At 35.3% G+C, this 15220-nt stretch overlaps 1 protein-coding gene across 10 annotated transcripts in view; it reads right to left on the bottom strand.

Annotated features, from left to right (window-relative positions):
* The window catches only part of LOC145662670 (putative fatty acyl-CoA reductase CG5065), a 323802-nt gene that overhangs the window by 26865 nt on the left and 281717 nt on the right, over positions 1-15220 (bottom strand). For all 10 annotated transcript variants that reach the window (XM_081728473.1, XM_081728475.1, XM_081728474.1 and 7 more), the window contains 2 exons: positions 12204-12313; positions 10118-10310 (listed from right to left, as the gene is read on the bottom strand). In XM_081728473.1, the coding sequence (XP_081584599.1) occupies positions 10118-10310; positions 12204-12313 (303 nt within the window). The remainder of the gene's footprint in view (positions 1-10117; positions 10311-12203; positions 12314-15220) is intronic.

The following is a 15220-nucleotide window of genomic DNA, read 5'->3' as shown; positions in this document are numbered from 1 at the left end:
TACTATTGTAGCATTTTATTAAATAGATTATTATTTCTACGATTCTTCATAGACCTGTTTTAATATTTTATTCTACACTAAAATACAAATGTCATTATCCTTGACGATATAGCCGCTAGTAATTTTGACGATGAAAACAAAGTTTGTATAATCATGGAAACAGAAATGTTTATTAGAGCAGGGGTGGGGAACTTGCGGTCTTAGGGCCGTTCGCGGCCTTCCAGAGTCATAAAGTGGCTTATATGCCTGTGGTGAAGAATGCAAAATTATATGAGGAATATCAAATATACTAGAAATATACTTCTGAAAAAGTACAGTAAGGACACATTTTCTTACATTAAGTTTTTAGTACGTTACAGAGTTCTACATTTTCATGTAAATAATTAACCTAACTCTAGTAACTGTAAAATTCCTACAGAAATTAAGTTTGTCTTTTTGGGAAACTCGCACTGTCAATATGACCTCTAAATTATTAAAAAAAAAAAAAAAAAAAAAAAAAAAATCATCCCCATCGCTGATTGAGGGAATAAAAGAAAGGAGGATTATACAATTGTTGCCTAGAAGCATGTGCATTAAAGTCACACATTTAGTTTACAACATACTGTCCAAAACATACATTCTGACAAGCAAAGCAGTACGTGGCCGCCAGGAGTTGACAGTAGTTCAACATGGTGAAATTGTGGGTTGTCTATCAGAAGGCGAGAATGTATCTCATACAACCAGAGTACTTAGTTGTGAACGATAAACTGTCCGCAAATGTTTGGAATTCAATGAGCCAAATCTTCATCCAGATCAGGTAGACCTAGGGAAACAACTGCAGCTCGTGATGACGTGCTAATAGAAGAGGTGAGGAACAATCCACTACACTAAATCCGCCTTGCACGACACGGTTGCAGAGTACGGCTGTTCCCACGAAATTATCTGGCAAAGAGTAAAGGGCAGCCTGCCTGAGAATTGCTGTCCTGCCATGAAGACCTTCCTCAGAGAGGTGAACAAGGCGAGATGATTAGAATAGGCACAGTGAAACACTGAACTCCGGCAGGCAATTGGAGTGATGAGAAGGTATTTTTGTCCAATCAATTAGGAAGATTCATATTCTATAGATTACGAGGGATATAGTATGTACCTTAACATGTAGTGCAGACAGGGCAATCTGGACGGATTGCGGCACACTTCTAAGGCCACATGGCAGCCGTAGCCCAGGAGAACTGATTCCAGTCCTGAAGCGAATGACCAGCCAAGTTTATATTGGTATCCTGGAGAACCTCGCTACCACCCCTTCTTGCAAATTTTCCAGACCAAGGGAAGTTTGTGTTCATGTACGAAAACGATGCTGTGTATACATCCAGACATCCAGGTGTGGCCACAAGAACACGCAAAACTTATCTGCATGGTCCGGTCTCCTGATCTCAATCCAAAAGAACATCTATGTAGTTATAGTTGTCCTTCTTTACACCTATGTAATTAGCTTACATATGGTTGTCATCTGATAAAAAGAAAAAAAAAAAAGTGTCCGCTTCAATGCAGTTTCATTTATTTCCTGTATGGAATATAGTTACTCACAACGCAACGTTGCTAAGATTTCTTATTATATTGTTTTTCTTTCATTTGTGAGAAGAATTTGATAAAATGTCAAGGCTGTGGGCATCAAATTCTGAGCTAGATCATTCGGATCATGAAAATCTACGCCGTTCTGAAAACTGTAGTATAGAATTTTCGAAATAGTGTGTGTGTGAAGTTGGAGAATCCTCGAATGAACATCGAAAATATTGGATAGGTAAGTATATAAGTAAAGGTGAGAAACTTATGATACATAATGCATTTCGTTATATGGAAAGAAGTGAAGTAATGTGTAGAAAGAAACTGCTATGGCTACAAGCATAAGTGAAAAACTGTAAGGCGTGTTGTTACGTGTGGTATTAGATCTCGAGGCAAACGAAAGAAATTTGGAAAAATACCTCAAATTTGGAATTTGAGTTTCTACGATAGAAACGCTTTTAAAAACACTAAAAATAGAAAACTGAAGGTATGGACTACATGTTTACTTACCGAAAAGAAACTCTAAAACTACTTGTTAAAAATTTGGGTTTTTCGTTCAAGAAGCTACAGAATCAACAATCATTATGGAATCCCCAAAGACAGTTGCTTCACTTTATAAGTATCTTCAAGCCATAAACAATATAGTAAAAAAGTAATTTACTTTGATGAAACATAGTATGATACCCATATTACAGTGCAGGAAGGATGGAAGGACAAATCTCATAATTTGACGCAATTTCAAGAGGAAAATGAATAATTAGACTTTATGCGGGCAATGAAATTAGCTGGGTTCCCGGATGTTACATTTGTCTGCAAAGAATATTGCTTCATCACCTGCCGATTACCACCAAGATATGACAGACGACATTCTCAAAAGATGGTTTAAAGAACAGCTGATAAAAATTTAGCAAGGAATGAGGAGCGTGTGAATGTAATGAATAACGTTAGCTACCACTCCCACTGGTCAGAGAAAATTCCAAATATAGTTTTATTCATGGAGAAAAAGTAACATTACCGTCCTTCAATCTATTCCAACAAAAGCGACGTTGTTAGATATTGTCAAACTTTCAAATGTCAAAAAGAAATATGTGGTAGACATTGTAGCGAAGTCGGAAGGGCACTAAGTACTCAGAATCTCGCCCTATTTTTCTGTGTTTAATCAAATAGAAATGATTTGGAGCTCACTAAAACGACGAACTGCTTCGCATTATAAAACCTCAAATATCAGTGACTCGGTAATTCGAGTAATTCGGCAGATAGTGGATAACATTTTTTTTTCAACATTATGGAAAGCGTGTGTGAAACATTGTGTTAGAACAGAAAAAAAAAGTAAGAGCTGGAATAGACGTAACGATATTCAAAAAATCGTTATAGAAAGTTACAATATTAGTCACAGTGACGTAGTCCGTTTTGGAGCAGCAACAGAACATTCAATTGATGCACTTAATATATAATCTGGTATATTCTTTGAATGCTTTCTTGCTTCAATTAACAGCTGTAATACTGTCGTAATTCAACAGATTTTCACCGAGAAACATACTGAAATCACAGCAGTCTACCGCTCTTCTACACTTAATTTTCGAAATGAGTAGTGGTGAGTAAACTTGTTGAAATTTTTTTTTTGTAATATAAATAATTATTTAATTCATATATTTCTTTAAAAATTTAATTTCTTTGGAGGCTGGTAACTTGGCTTAAGCCCGTCGCGTTGCAGGGATAACGTGCCTCGAGAAGCAACCAACTGGGGAAAGGAATGCGGAAGATTTTAGTCAGAGCCTTTAACTAAGGTATCATCCTTGCATTCACCTGGTGTGACTCAGGAAAATTCTAGAAAACTCCAGTCAAGGTGGTCAGAACATCCTGAATTCGAACCCAGCGTTCTTCCAACTGAGTTACGGTTCGATTATATAAAAATGAAATGAAATATTTCAGTTCTATGTCCATGCTTATGCCGTGTAGGCTAAAGAAGGCGGTGATGATGAGAAATAAATGAAATGGTAGAATGAAAAAGATGGGAGGAAACCGGAGAACTGGGATCGAACCAGAGACCCTATACACCAGAGGTAAATGGTCTATCACTGACCATCGCAGTCTCCTACGGTTCGGTTACTTTAATAATTGCCAATATCTTACAAGCTATTAGTCCGTGGCCAAACAAATTAACCGGCACGAAAATGATGAAAAACGAAAGTAAAAGTAGGTACATCTAAATTCTTATTTCTCACTCCCGTTTACCAATTTCGAAGTTTTGCCAAATATATCAGAAATGCTTTCAGATGCAATAAGGAATTGTGGTTGAAATCTGTAAGTTGATATTTAAAATATACTGGAGTTTGAGGAAGCATCTATCCTTCATTATTATTATTATTATTATTATTATTATTATTATTATTATTATTATTATTATTATTATTATTATTATTATTATTATTATTATTATTATTATTATTTCAACATTAGTATGTGTGTGATCAAAATGTAATAAACATTTCTTGTTTATGAGCTATCATCATCACTCTCATCTTCTGAAGAATCTGTTACTTGTACACCGATTTCAATTCTTTCATCAAAAATAGATTGAAAGTTTTCGTAACTTCCTTCAATGCTTTCTACATTTTGATATAATTTATTCATTTTTCGGGCGTCACATGATTGCACGACTTCTTAAGAAGTTGTATTACTTCCCCCACTGGTCGTTTCCTTAAATTTTGAGACGAAACCCTACCCTTCAGTTCTTACCACACCATTTCGATGGGGTTGAGGACACAATGGTAAGGTGGTAAACGTAGCACAATATTCCCATAATTTGCAGCTAATTCGTCCCCCGCATATTTCTTTTTTCTGTCGGTAACAGAAGTGTTCTCTTCTTTAACTTCAAGGATGACGGGAATTATAGGAACAGGACTAGAATGGAGATATTATGCAAGGTCATATAGTTAAGAATTTGACTTTCCTTCCAGGAAGAGGTTAGTTTTGGGTTGAGAGCACGATTGTGTTCATAACAATTACAGATGGTGTCTCAAGGCGTTTCAATAGTTTCTCCTCAAACCAATTCTCAAAGATACCTGCATTCATGCTCCCATGGTAATCTGCTGGAGCATCAGCCATTGTTTTGTGAGTTATTAGAAGCGCATCGTCAATAAAATCTGAACGCCCCCCGCAATGTAGAATAACAAGTCTATCACCTTTATTCCCAGGACTCGTTATACAGCACAATTGTCCGAATCGTCTGTCCAGTTTTTTATCCGACAAGAGTTACTATCAAACCACGTTTCGTCGAGGTACACATCTGCATAACCCTGAGCACGAAGATTATTGATACTATGCAGGATATCTATATCGCCATGCAATTACATGTGGTGATTCACTACGAATACATTTTTTCACCGAGGTTTTATATTTAAAACCCATACTTCGTAGTAGGCGACAAACTGTAGTGCGTTGGTATGGAAACTTGTATTCGGTGTCAGCTGTCTTAAGTCTCACTGCTTCAATTAGAGCTTCCGTTGTGGGAGATTTGCTTTCCTTATAAAATTCAAAAACTGTGTGTCGCAATAAATCACGAGTGAAATCGTCAATTTTGTCGAATTGACGCTTTTGTTTTACAACTTTCTTTTTTGTTGGTGTCGAATAGTTTTTCACATCAACTTTTCCACAAATTCTTTTTATAGTACTAATGCTAACACCAGTCGCCTGCGTTAATAACTTATTTAAGTTTTTGAAAGTTAAGACACCACCATTAGCAATGACACCGTAAAAATAAATAAATAAATAAATAAAAAAAATCACTATCATCACTATTTGCTTACGCAACTTAGCTCCCCTCCCAACTACAACATTATCTTCTTTCATCGGAATTCTTGGCGAAGAAGACCCGGGCTCCGGATTTTCGTCCAAATATTGCTCATTACGAGTGTTATTGTTTAACCAAGGTTGGAAAAACATTGACATTGTAGCGAATTATAACCGAACACACTAACACAAAGAGTGATTCAAGACTAAAAGAAATCTTGAGAAAAGGGGACATTTGGCAATCTCTTTTTCTGTATTTAACCGAGGCTCGTCTCTTGTTTTCTTAGATTTATGGCCAGCTGACAAGGTTCAGAGCCATGTGGGTGATCTGTGAATTCCTGAAACCAGGGTTCTCTTGATCTGGAACCATGTATAGGAGGTACTTTTCTCGTCCATGTATTTGGTAGTGGTCTTAATACTGTAACCGCGGGTTTTCTCGATGTTCTCCCGTTTTCTCCCACTACATTATTCCATCACTTTTATTGGTCATTAGTCACTTGCACGTATTATTGTTTCTTTAGCCTTAGTTGAGTTAGCGTGGGACTTAAACTAAAGGATCATGTTATTTTTACTCTTGTTTCTAGGGTTTCATGTTTCCTTTACATAATTATTACGGCAATAATGCTAAATGTGTAAACAAAAAGTTCTCGTTCCGCTGTTGAAAGTACCATTCAATTTTCATTTAGACTTCCTCGTAAATGACTAAGAAATGCACCTAATAAAGATTTAATTTTTCTTCAATAATTGAAAATTTACAGGTCGCTTGAAACTAAAATTCTCAAACCGGATTCTCTCCTTGTACAAGTTATTTTCTTGAAAAAGAAAACAAAGAACAAAGCATTTTTTCATCACACTCCGGAGACGCTCGAGCACTCACCAGAATTTTCGTGATAGAGTACAAAGTTTGGGCAGACTTTACCAGGGATGAAAACATGTAAAATTCAGGAATTGTGGCGCTGAGGATGTTTTCCGTGACAAATTGAACGAGCGTTTCTCCGTACTATTTACAGCTGAACTTTTTCACACTTCTTATATCACAAATGACTGGCGTTGAGAATAGAGTAACGAAAACGTAGATCGAGGGTTAGAACCTTAGAATCTCAGAACCTACCTAGTTACGCCGTCGTACTCTCATAATTTACAATGTGAAAAAAAGAACATCGTTGAAAATACCTAAAACTGCATTTTCAAAAGGGTCAATTTTCAATGGTTTCCTAAGCCTGAATGGTATTACATGCCCCGAGATCCCTCGGTCGTGAATAATTCTGCGAGTATCCCCACTGATTTTCAGAACTCGGTGCTCTCAATCACACGTAATCCAGCACAACTAAATGTGGGTAGCGTATCGATCTCAGCAGCGAATTGTTACTGAGTTAGTCTACTTACATGAAGGTTGAGGGTTCGATTCTATTGTAAGCTTCTTTTTCTTATTTCTAATTTAACCAAAGCTTGCTTCTATTTCCCACTTCACCCTACTAATAGATGTGATCAAGAACGTCTCCAAATAACCCTTTACAGCAACTTCAGGCAACAAGTCTCTCTTCAGTTTGACTTTGGTGCTGCGTTGCTACAAAGAAGGACAGGTCAACTAACACTGTTACGAAGTTGCTTATTTCTTCGATTTGAATCGAAATTTCAACTGTTTTGGATTTCATTTTCTGTTTTAAGAGAATAACTCTCATAAGAAGAGGAATCGATCTGGAATTTTAGTTTAGAATGATCTGTCATGTGGAGGTGGTGGAACTTCTCAAGTATTTAAATATATGACGTCTCAGATATATATGTGCTACGCAATTAGTTACGAGAGAACAAGCCCCACAGCTTAATAATTTGAAATATAGGAAACAGATCCCTTTGGGTCAGCCGAGCAGATTACAAAGCGGTAACGTTTTGGCTGTGAGAGATTAGAGCTTACAACTTTTCTTATTTTTACTAACATAGTTATCACAGGTATTGTATTACGTTTATCAGTTATATATATATATATATATATATATATATATATATATATATATATATATATATATATATATGAAAACTGGAAATCTCTACACAAGCGAGGCAGCAAGCAATGGATAATAACCTACTTTATATTTGCCTCGTGTCTGCACGTAATCTGAAATATACTTTCAAGTAACTGCATGGTCCCTTATGAAATATCATCCGATGCTTATGAAAATTTAAAATGAAATCTGAGAAGTTACCACAACTTATGGACTTTCAAGTTGCATAAAACACTCTTTGATCTGTCAAGTAGTTTATAAGAAGTGATCCCTTAAATTTAGGAAAAAATCCTATACTGTAACTCGTTTCTATGCTACAGTTGGTGCGCCTGATCTCGGGTTCAATTCCCGGTATGGTCGAATGGTTCGGAACTCATGTTAAACTGTAGATCCTGTCTTTATATAGCATCGGAACAGGAAAAAATCAAATAAAAAAAAATCATATCATGCCAAAGTTCGGAGATACCGATTCGAAATATTTTGAGCGTTCTACAAAATAAGAGACTAACTTAAACAATACCATATTCGTGATCATACGAACTTAATTTTCATCGTCACAATTTTATCGACAACAACAATAGAGAGTCAATGTTACTTTAAGGCAAAATATTGAAACGTTTGTGATAAGCTATCAAGCACAACAAAAATTATAAATTAAAAATGTTGCTTCTGTGGATTGGAACTGCAGCTCTTTAGATTGGTAGTCTGTTGCCTGAATCACTAGACCACGACCACTTTGCCATAAAAGTTTTGTCATCGATGTCTTTAGAGGCAATTCCAATCTATGCAACAACTTCTACCACGTTTTCCTTTGTTGCAGAGATTTTTCGTATCTCTTTTATGTTGAAGTACTTATCTCTATTATGCATAGTTTATATTTACAACTTCTATCCCTCTTAAGCGTGTACTTCAGGCTTTCATTACTTCTCTCATCAAACTACAGATTTGATTGATTTAATACTCATATTCTCCACTCCAGTCGGTGCAGGGATAGAGACTCACAAACAGATGTACACAAAAGAAATGTGCACACTTACTTGTTTGACACATAGTATGTTTAATGCTAATAGAAGATTTTATTCTATTATGTGATGTTCTGAAAAGCAATTAAGTATACAGATGGAAACGACTTTAGGACGAGATAGTAGTAATTCCGGACTACTACTTATCTCTATTATGCATAGTTTATTTATAGTTTATGGTCCAAAGTTGGTACACAATAAGGTTAGTATAGGTGGTAATGATCCCGAACATATTATAGAGTGTGTTCAAAACAACATCGTACTCCCATCAACAGCATACGTAACTATTCCGAGCGGTCACACAAGCAGATGTTATGAATGTCTTTAGTGTATGGTATTCCACTTTCGATATAGAATTTGACGCGGTCAGGGGACAATTGATGTCGGAGACGCCGTCCCACAATAGCCGCCTTATTGATTTAGGTCCGGAAACCAAGTAGGCCAGGCGATTGAATAGAGTATGCTGAGTTGTTCTAGTTCTAAAGGGACCCGCATATTCTGCTGGAAGATCAATGTCCCGCAAAGTATTCAGATAGTAGGAAAATAAAATTGAAAACATCACAAACTACAACACACTAATCATACTACAGGGTGTCTATTAAAATTCCACAATGAAATTTCGTGACCTTTTCTTTACCAAATCATAAAATTTCCTAACATTTTCAGAGCGAATTTGGGTGCGAATTAGGCTGAATTTTCATCCATGCGATACAAACATATTTTGCTTGCGATTTGGTAGCGTCTACAGCCGACCATAGACATTTTTGGTGGTGAATTTTGACGTTTTACAGAACAATTTTTTTCAATCTGTACTTACATTTGCACAGTTTTAAAAAAAAAATCGTGACCCAAAAGCTAAATTTCGTGACTTTTCGTGACTTTCATGACCGTTTTCTGATTTCGTGACTTTTTCGTGACATTCGTGACCGATAGACACCCTGTACTATCTTGAACACAATCCTGATGCGAGAGATATGAAGTTTATGATTTTTGGCATTTTTTCAGTGGAGTTGCGGGGTGTTACAATGTAACATTTCTCGTACTGCGGATTGAAGAGCTTCTGGTAGTAAACACTCTTGAGACGAGTTAGAAAACTTTTGATCAGTTTTAGGTACGGTAGCAAGGAGTATGAAATAAGATTCCTTATTTTCTTTAGCGAACAATGCTGATGTTATTCAATAAAGACGTTAGGGAAAGATTATTTTAAGTTTTTCTTCTTTAATACACATTTTCAGTGAGATGTTTTGCTTAAGTATAAGAATGTCCCGGTTTGGGAAATACTGACAGCAGTTAGGGTAGTTATTGGGAACAACGTGGTAATGAAGAAGATACGGGTATCCCAAATGGCCAAGGTGAAGATAGGGACCATTTGATTTAGTAAGAGTGCGAGTTCTTGAAGTAAATGTGTTGCATTATTGGTGGGTTTGATGTGTACGTGAATCTTCAGATACTCATTCTTGATTCAGACACACAGCAATGAAGGTGAGTGAATAGTTGAATAATATACGGACTAGGAGAACCTGACTACGCACTTAATGTTTAGGAATTGTAGGAACAATTCTAATGCTGGATAGCCGTGGGCCTATATTAGAAAAATGTGTATGAATCAAAGCCAATGTGTATGAATCAAAGGGAGAAGAACTAATGAACAGAGTATTTGTCGTTTCAGGTGCCCATCTGTATGAAATGAGCACTTGTTTAAAAGAAGACCGTACATTGATATTTGTCGTTCCATACTTAATAATAAAGAAAGTCTAGTACCTTGAAGTTGCTGTTCTCCACGCCACACATATGAGGAGATTAATCACCATATCAACAGGTACCAGATCTGATACTAACGAGTCTTGACATAGCATTGTTCTAAAAAAGCCTTTGCCTGCAGCTGCAATCATTCCGGTAGGACCATTCCAATTGTCAACCCAACCAGGGATTGGTTCACGCCATGATGACAGAACTTGTAAAAAGGAAGAAAGAGAACAGAGCTAAAATACAAATATTAACACGATTAAGTGTCGACTATTTTGTTTCTCATTCTCACTTCGTATTCTACCAGACTACAAATTTTCGATTTTAAGTTAGGTGTACATTGAAAGTGGTTAAGAATTTATAAAATTCTCAAAATTGAAAAGAAAAGTAACATTTTAATACTTAAGATTATAATTTTAAAACCATTGTTTTCCGTAAGTTCTTTCTTACTGAGTAGCACGTTGAAGTTAATTGTAACGTCAAACGATTTGATAAAAGCACTAGCTATTTCAGATTTTAGCATTTTAGGAGTAGCAAAAATTTACATAAAGTTACATTTAATTTACTTAGAAAATTATAGTATTATATTCTATTTTCCTGCAATAGTTTGAAAAAATACAAAGGAAATCATGGAATTCTATAAAATGTTACACTTCTAGAACACTTTTTTTTTTTTTTTTTTTTTCATTTCGATAACACTGTATAACCTTATCAATTACTGTAAGAATAAGTTAACTAACACTATTCTGTTCATTTTATTCAACTAACGATTGAAGTACGATTGGAAAAAAGTTCCCAATGCTATTAATTTTGTAGGAGAGGACATGTATTTCCATCACTGTGGGTATTTTTATCCGTTTAAAGGGAAGAAGACGCAGAACTAATAACCAGAAACGATCCTCGATAAGCACAATAGAATTGAATCGATTCTTATTAAATGGGGATATACAGCCATTTGAACATAATGAGATTCATTTCCTTTTAACAGTGACCAATTCATTCGCATTCTGTCAATTAAATAAATTATTTCAGTAGTCGCAAGTCTAAATAAAGCGGTACGAAATTTTACGTACAATTTTATAAATAATAAGAGCGGAATCATATGAGAAGAAATAGCTCATGCACAGGATGACGAAAACTTCTTGAGACTGCTACTTACAAATCTTTTGCCTTTTACATGCTTAGCTAACTAGCTCTCTCTCTCTCTCTCTCATTTGTATAAATTTTATGAGTTTAGTTGTATACCTTTGTTTATTTGTATGCTTTGAATATTTCTATTTCAGTTATTTAATTAATGATAGTTTGAATAGACGTTTCAATAAAGTCAAAAGAACTATTATTTGTGCAAGTTTAATGGTTCTTTGCAATTTTGGAACTTATCTACCAATATTAACATAACATGCAATTTAATTGTTTATCGGGTCAATACCCTGAATGACATCACCAAGATTAATTATAACTCATTGCTCTCTCACAGAAACTGAGTAGTGTGGTACTGATATAATGAGCTGCTTAAACTTCGTTTAATGTCCTATGATTATATTCTTTACACCAAAGAAAAATTTACGTGGAAAGTGCATATGGTTCATCCGCTATGGTGCTGTCAGGGTTTTCAGAAAATAGTCATTCTACTAGTATGTTTGATTTGATTTAATTTTCAGTTTAGCGCCCCTTTCAGTAGTGAAGTTATATGAGACGTGAACCTACAGCTCAATGTGGAATCCGATCTATATGAGATCCTGCCGGGAATTGAACCTGGGTATAACATGCCAAAGGTGCGTACGCTAATCGCTTAGCCCCAAGGAAACTCTCGAGACTTCAGCTAGATGTTGGATGTACATCAACCGAAAGTAAGATATTAAAAATTAATTTATAAATAATAATAATTAAACACAACTAGTGTCTAAGGCGCGTGCTTGTTGTGTTCTTAGGTTGGATTCCCTGTAGAGGAGGGTATGCTTATTTCGGATACACACCCAAGTAGTGGATTGTATCAGGCTTTAAGCGATTTCATATAGCTTCAGTGTTGAAGGGGATGTTAAACTCCAATCAAACTCACAGACAACTCTTATTGGTACAAATATAAAAATAATTATCTTACCAATGGATGGTCTAACGATAGCCACTGGTAAATTACCGCTTTCTTTCTGAAGCATATGTTCTGCAAGTGCTTTCGTGAAAGTATAGGTGTTTGGCCTTTCTCCTATTAACCTGCAATTAAAAATGTTCTTATTAATAAACCAGTGTTGATAGACTAACCGACAGAAACAGGTATTTCTGAATGCTTATATTACCTATTATTGTAACTACGATCACTACACACGAGTAGTTTGGTTCTGATAAGGAGATCCATTTTCGTAAATAAATAAATAAAAGCACATTATTAATAAATATTTCTGTAACAGCATGCTGCGAATACTTCTTTCTACGCAAAAATATCTTCACGGAGAGCAGAAGTACTACTTACAAACCATTTTTTAAAAGAGGAATAATAAAGATAAGCAACTTGCTTAGGTCATTCGAAAGAATATTTGAAGACAATTTGTATGTTGGTCATTATAGTTTTGGATATATTCCACATATATTGATATATCTCTTTCTCTCACTCACTCACTGACCAAAGTACTAAATACATTAAAAACAATTGTGTAAAGTTTAGGTAATTTATCATCACCTTTATCAGATATGTTAAAACAGCATCTCACCTTCATCACCGTTATCAGTAACGTGTCTGATGAAGGCGATGATACAATGACGAAACTGTTACGTAAGTGCCTTTATTATATTCAATGTGTTTTGCTAATATGTGTTGAAGAAAATACGTAGAACGTACATATTCATTTTAAGGAATAACAGACTTCACTGTAAATTTTCCCCCTGTCTTCTTGAACTATACAACTTCCGTTTACTCATTAAACCGTAACGAAAAATATATGAATATCCTGCATGAACTCAAAGTTGTGTTCTCTTTCATTTTAGTAACTAATAATTTCGGCGAACCTGATAAATATTTTCTTACTTGATAAATATTTTCTTAATAGCTTCAGAGATTTGCGAGATTCAGAGACTCTTTTAAAAAAATCTTACCCCACTCTTTTTACGATACGTATTTTTAAAAATTCTGTTATATCCTGCTTCGTAAGATTTTTTTTTTTTTTAATGAAAATTTAACGACTCTATTTGAACTAGTATGCCTAAACAGTCACTCATCTCAACTCTTTTATATAAGAGTACATAAGATAAACAGTCAAACAAGTGAACTTCCATGAACAGTTTCCGATTTCTTATAACTAACTTATTCGTACATTTCCCACAAGCTGTGGTGTTAAATCCATGCACTATCAAGATCCAGGTTTCAAAAAGGTTAACAAACTGGAAACATTATAATAATAATATATGTATTTACGTACGTGTGTAATATTATATATTTATTGTCTTATTGAAGCTTTCGTAATTTGGAAATACATTTCTGGTTTGCTCTTAATATGAAAAGAGCCTGCTCTCCTAGAAAAGTTTGCAAGCTACACACCTAAATGACAATGTATTGGTTTCTGCAAACGTATTGTATTGTATATTACATTAGTAATTTAGCGTTGTTTGTTGATTTTTTCTTGCTTATACATATCAACTCTATCAAAACACACTGTGAAATATAGTATTGCATAATGAATGTCCTTTGTTCTGTTTCAAATTTACTGCGTTCTTAATGTATGCAGTCGGTATTTAATGTTCACTTGTGGAATATCTAGTGGGTTTTTGACCTAATTAAGTAAACTTTGGTGGGTGTTTGTCCTACCTTTGGAAAGTTATAGTGGGCTTTTGTCCTACTCTTAATAAAATACACTCCACAGAATATATTTTGCAATTCTGAATGATTGCTTGGTTTCAGAAAACTCTTGTAAAATATGTTTTTTAAACATTATTATTTCATTATTTTTTAGGAATTTGTCATGGGATTATCGTATCTCCATTTGAAAGAAACGAATTTCTTAACCAATTATATAATTAATTCCTAGAATGAAATAGGTTATATCGTGTAATTCATTTATCACTGCAGAACAGATAATGATAATAATAAATTTGGTAGTACAAATATAGTTGTTACCGTTGGAATTAGCTACGTTCTAACATTATTGCCAACTAGTTACTGCATCGTTGCAATTTCGTGTGGTGGTGGCGAATTTCAGAACTAAGGCAGGTGAATGAAAAAGGCACAAGACGTAAACGGAATAAGACCTAAACGGCACAAAACCTAAAAATCATTTCGCGGCACTAATCCTAAACGGCACAAGTCCTAAATGGCATACGACTTAAACGGCACAAGACCTAAAAATCATTTCGCAGCACTTGACCTAAACGGCACAAGACCTAAAATTTAGGACTAGTGCCTATATTTTTTAGGTCTTATGCCGTTTAGGTTTTGTGCCGTTTAGGATTTATGAATATTACCCTTGCAAGTGTGTTGCTAAGATTGATATCCTTGTGTTAGTCAACCAGTGGAAGAGTTACGTATAGCGGGTTGACGGACATTGCAGACACTTTGCTTTAAAGTAAATGGGAAAACCTATTACTCGCTGGCAGCTTCAGAGGCTTGTAAGGCCAAAATGAGGCGTATGTGGATATGGATTTATAACAAAATAATTTATGCATTTGAGATCATCTATCACTCTTTCACGCTTTTTACGATCTCACCCCAACATCCATAAATTAAAGTGCTAGTCTATTTGTCTATAGCAATTCGTTCCTTGTGAGTACTTCCGTCATTCATTTGTGTCTGTAAATGGAGATATACAAAAATATGGAAAGGAAGTATGAAGGAACTCGTCAAATTTCGCGGACGAACAAATATTTAGAAAAAAACATTCTACTAGATCTTTCTCAAGTGCAGAAAGAAAATGCCTGTTTGGAAAACGCATGCTCGCTTCAGAAGCATCGAAGTTCAGAAGCATCGATGGTGCACGAACGCCCTTGGAAAGCTGGTGTAAAGAAAAAGTGCGTGCTGTCGTTCGATATGAATGAGCAAATGGCTTACCTCATACGAAACTTCTGGCTGTTTGTGGTAATTCCGTAATGACAGTGCAAACGATTAGACGTTGGTGCAAATTATTTGATGAAGGC

Source organism: Thermobia domestica, chromosome 10 (assembly GCF_964235325.1).
Source record: "Thermobia domestica chromosome 10, izTheDome1.hap1.1, whole genome shotgun sequence".
In the NCBI taxonomy this organism is placed as follows: domain Eukaryota; kingdom Metazoa; phylum Arthropoda; class Insecta; order Zygentoma; family Lepismatidae; genus Thermobia; species Thermobia domestica.
This window is presented reverse-complemented; position numbering and strand designations above follow the sequence as displayed.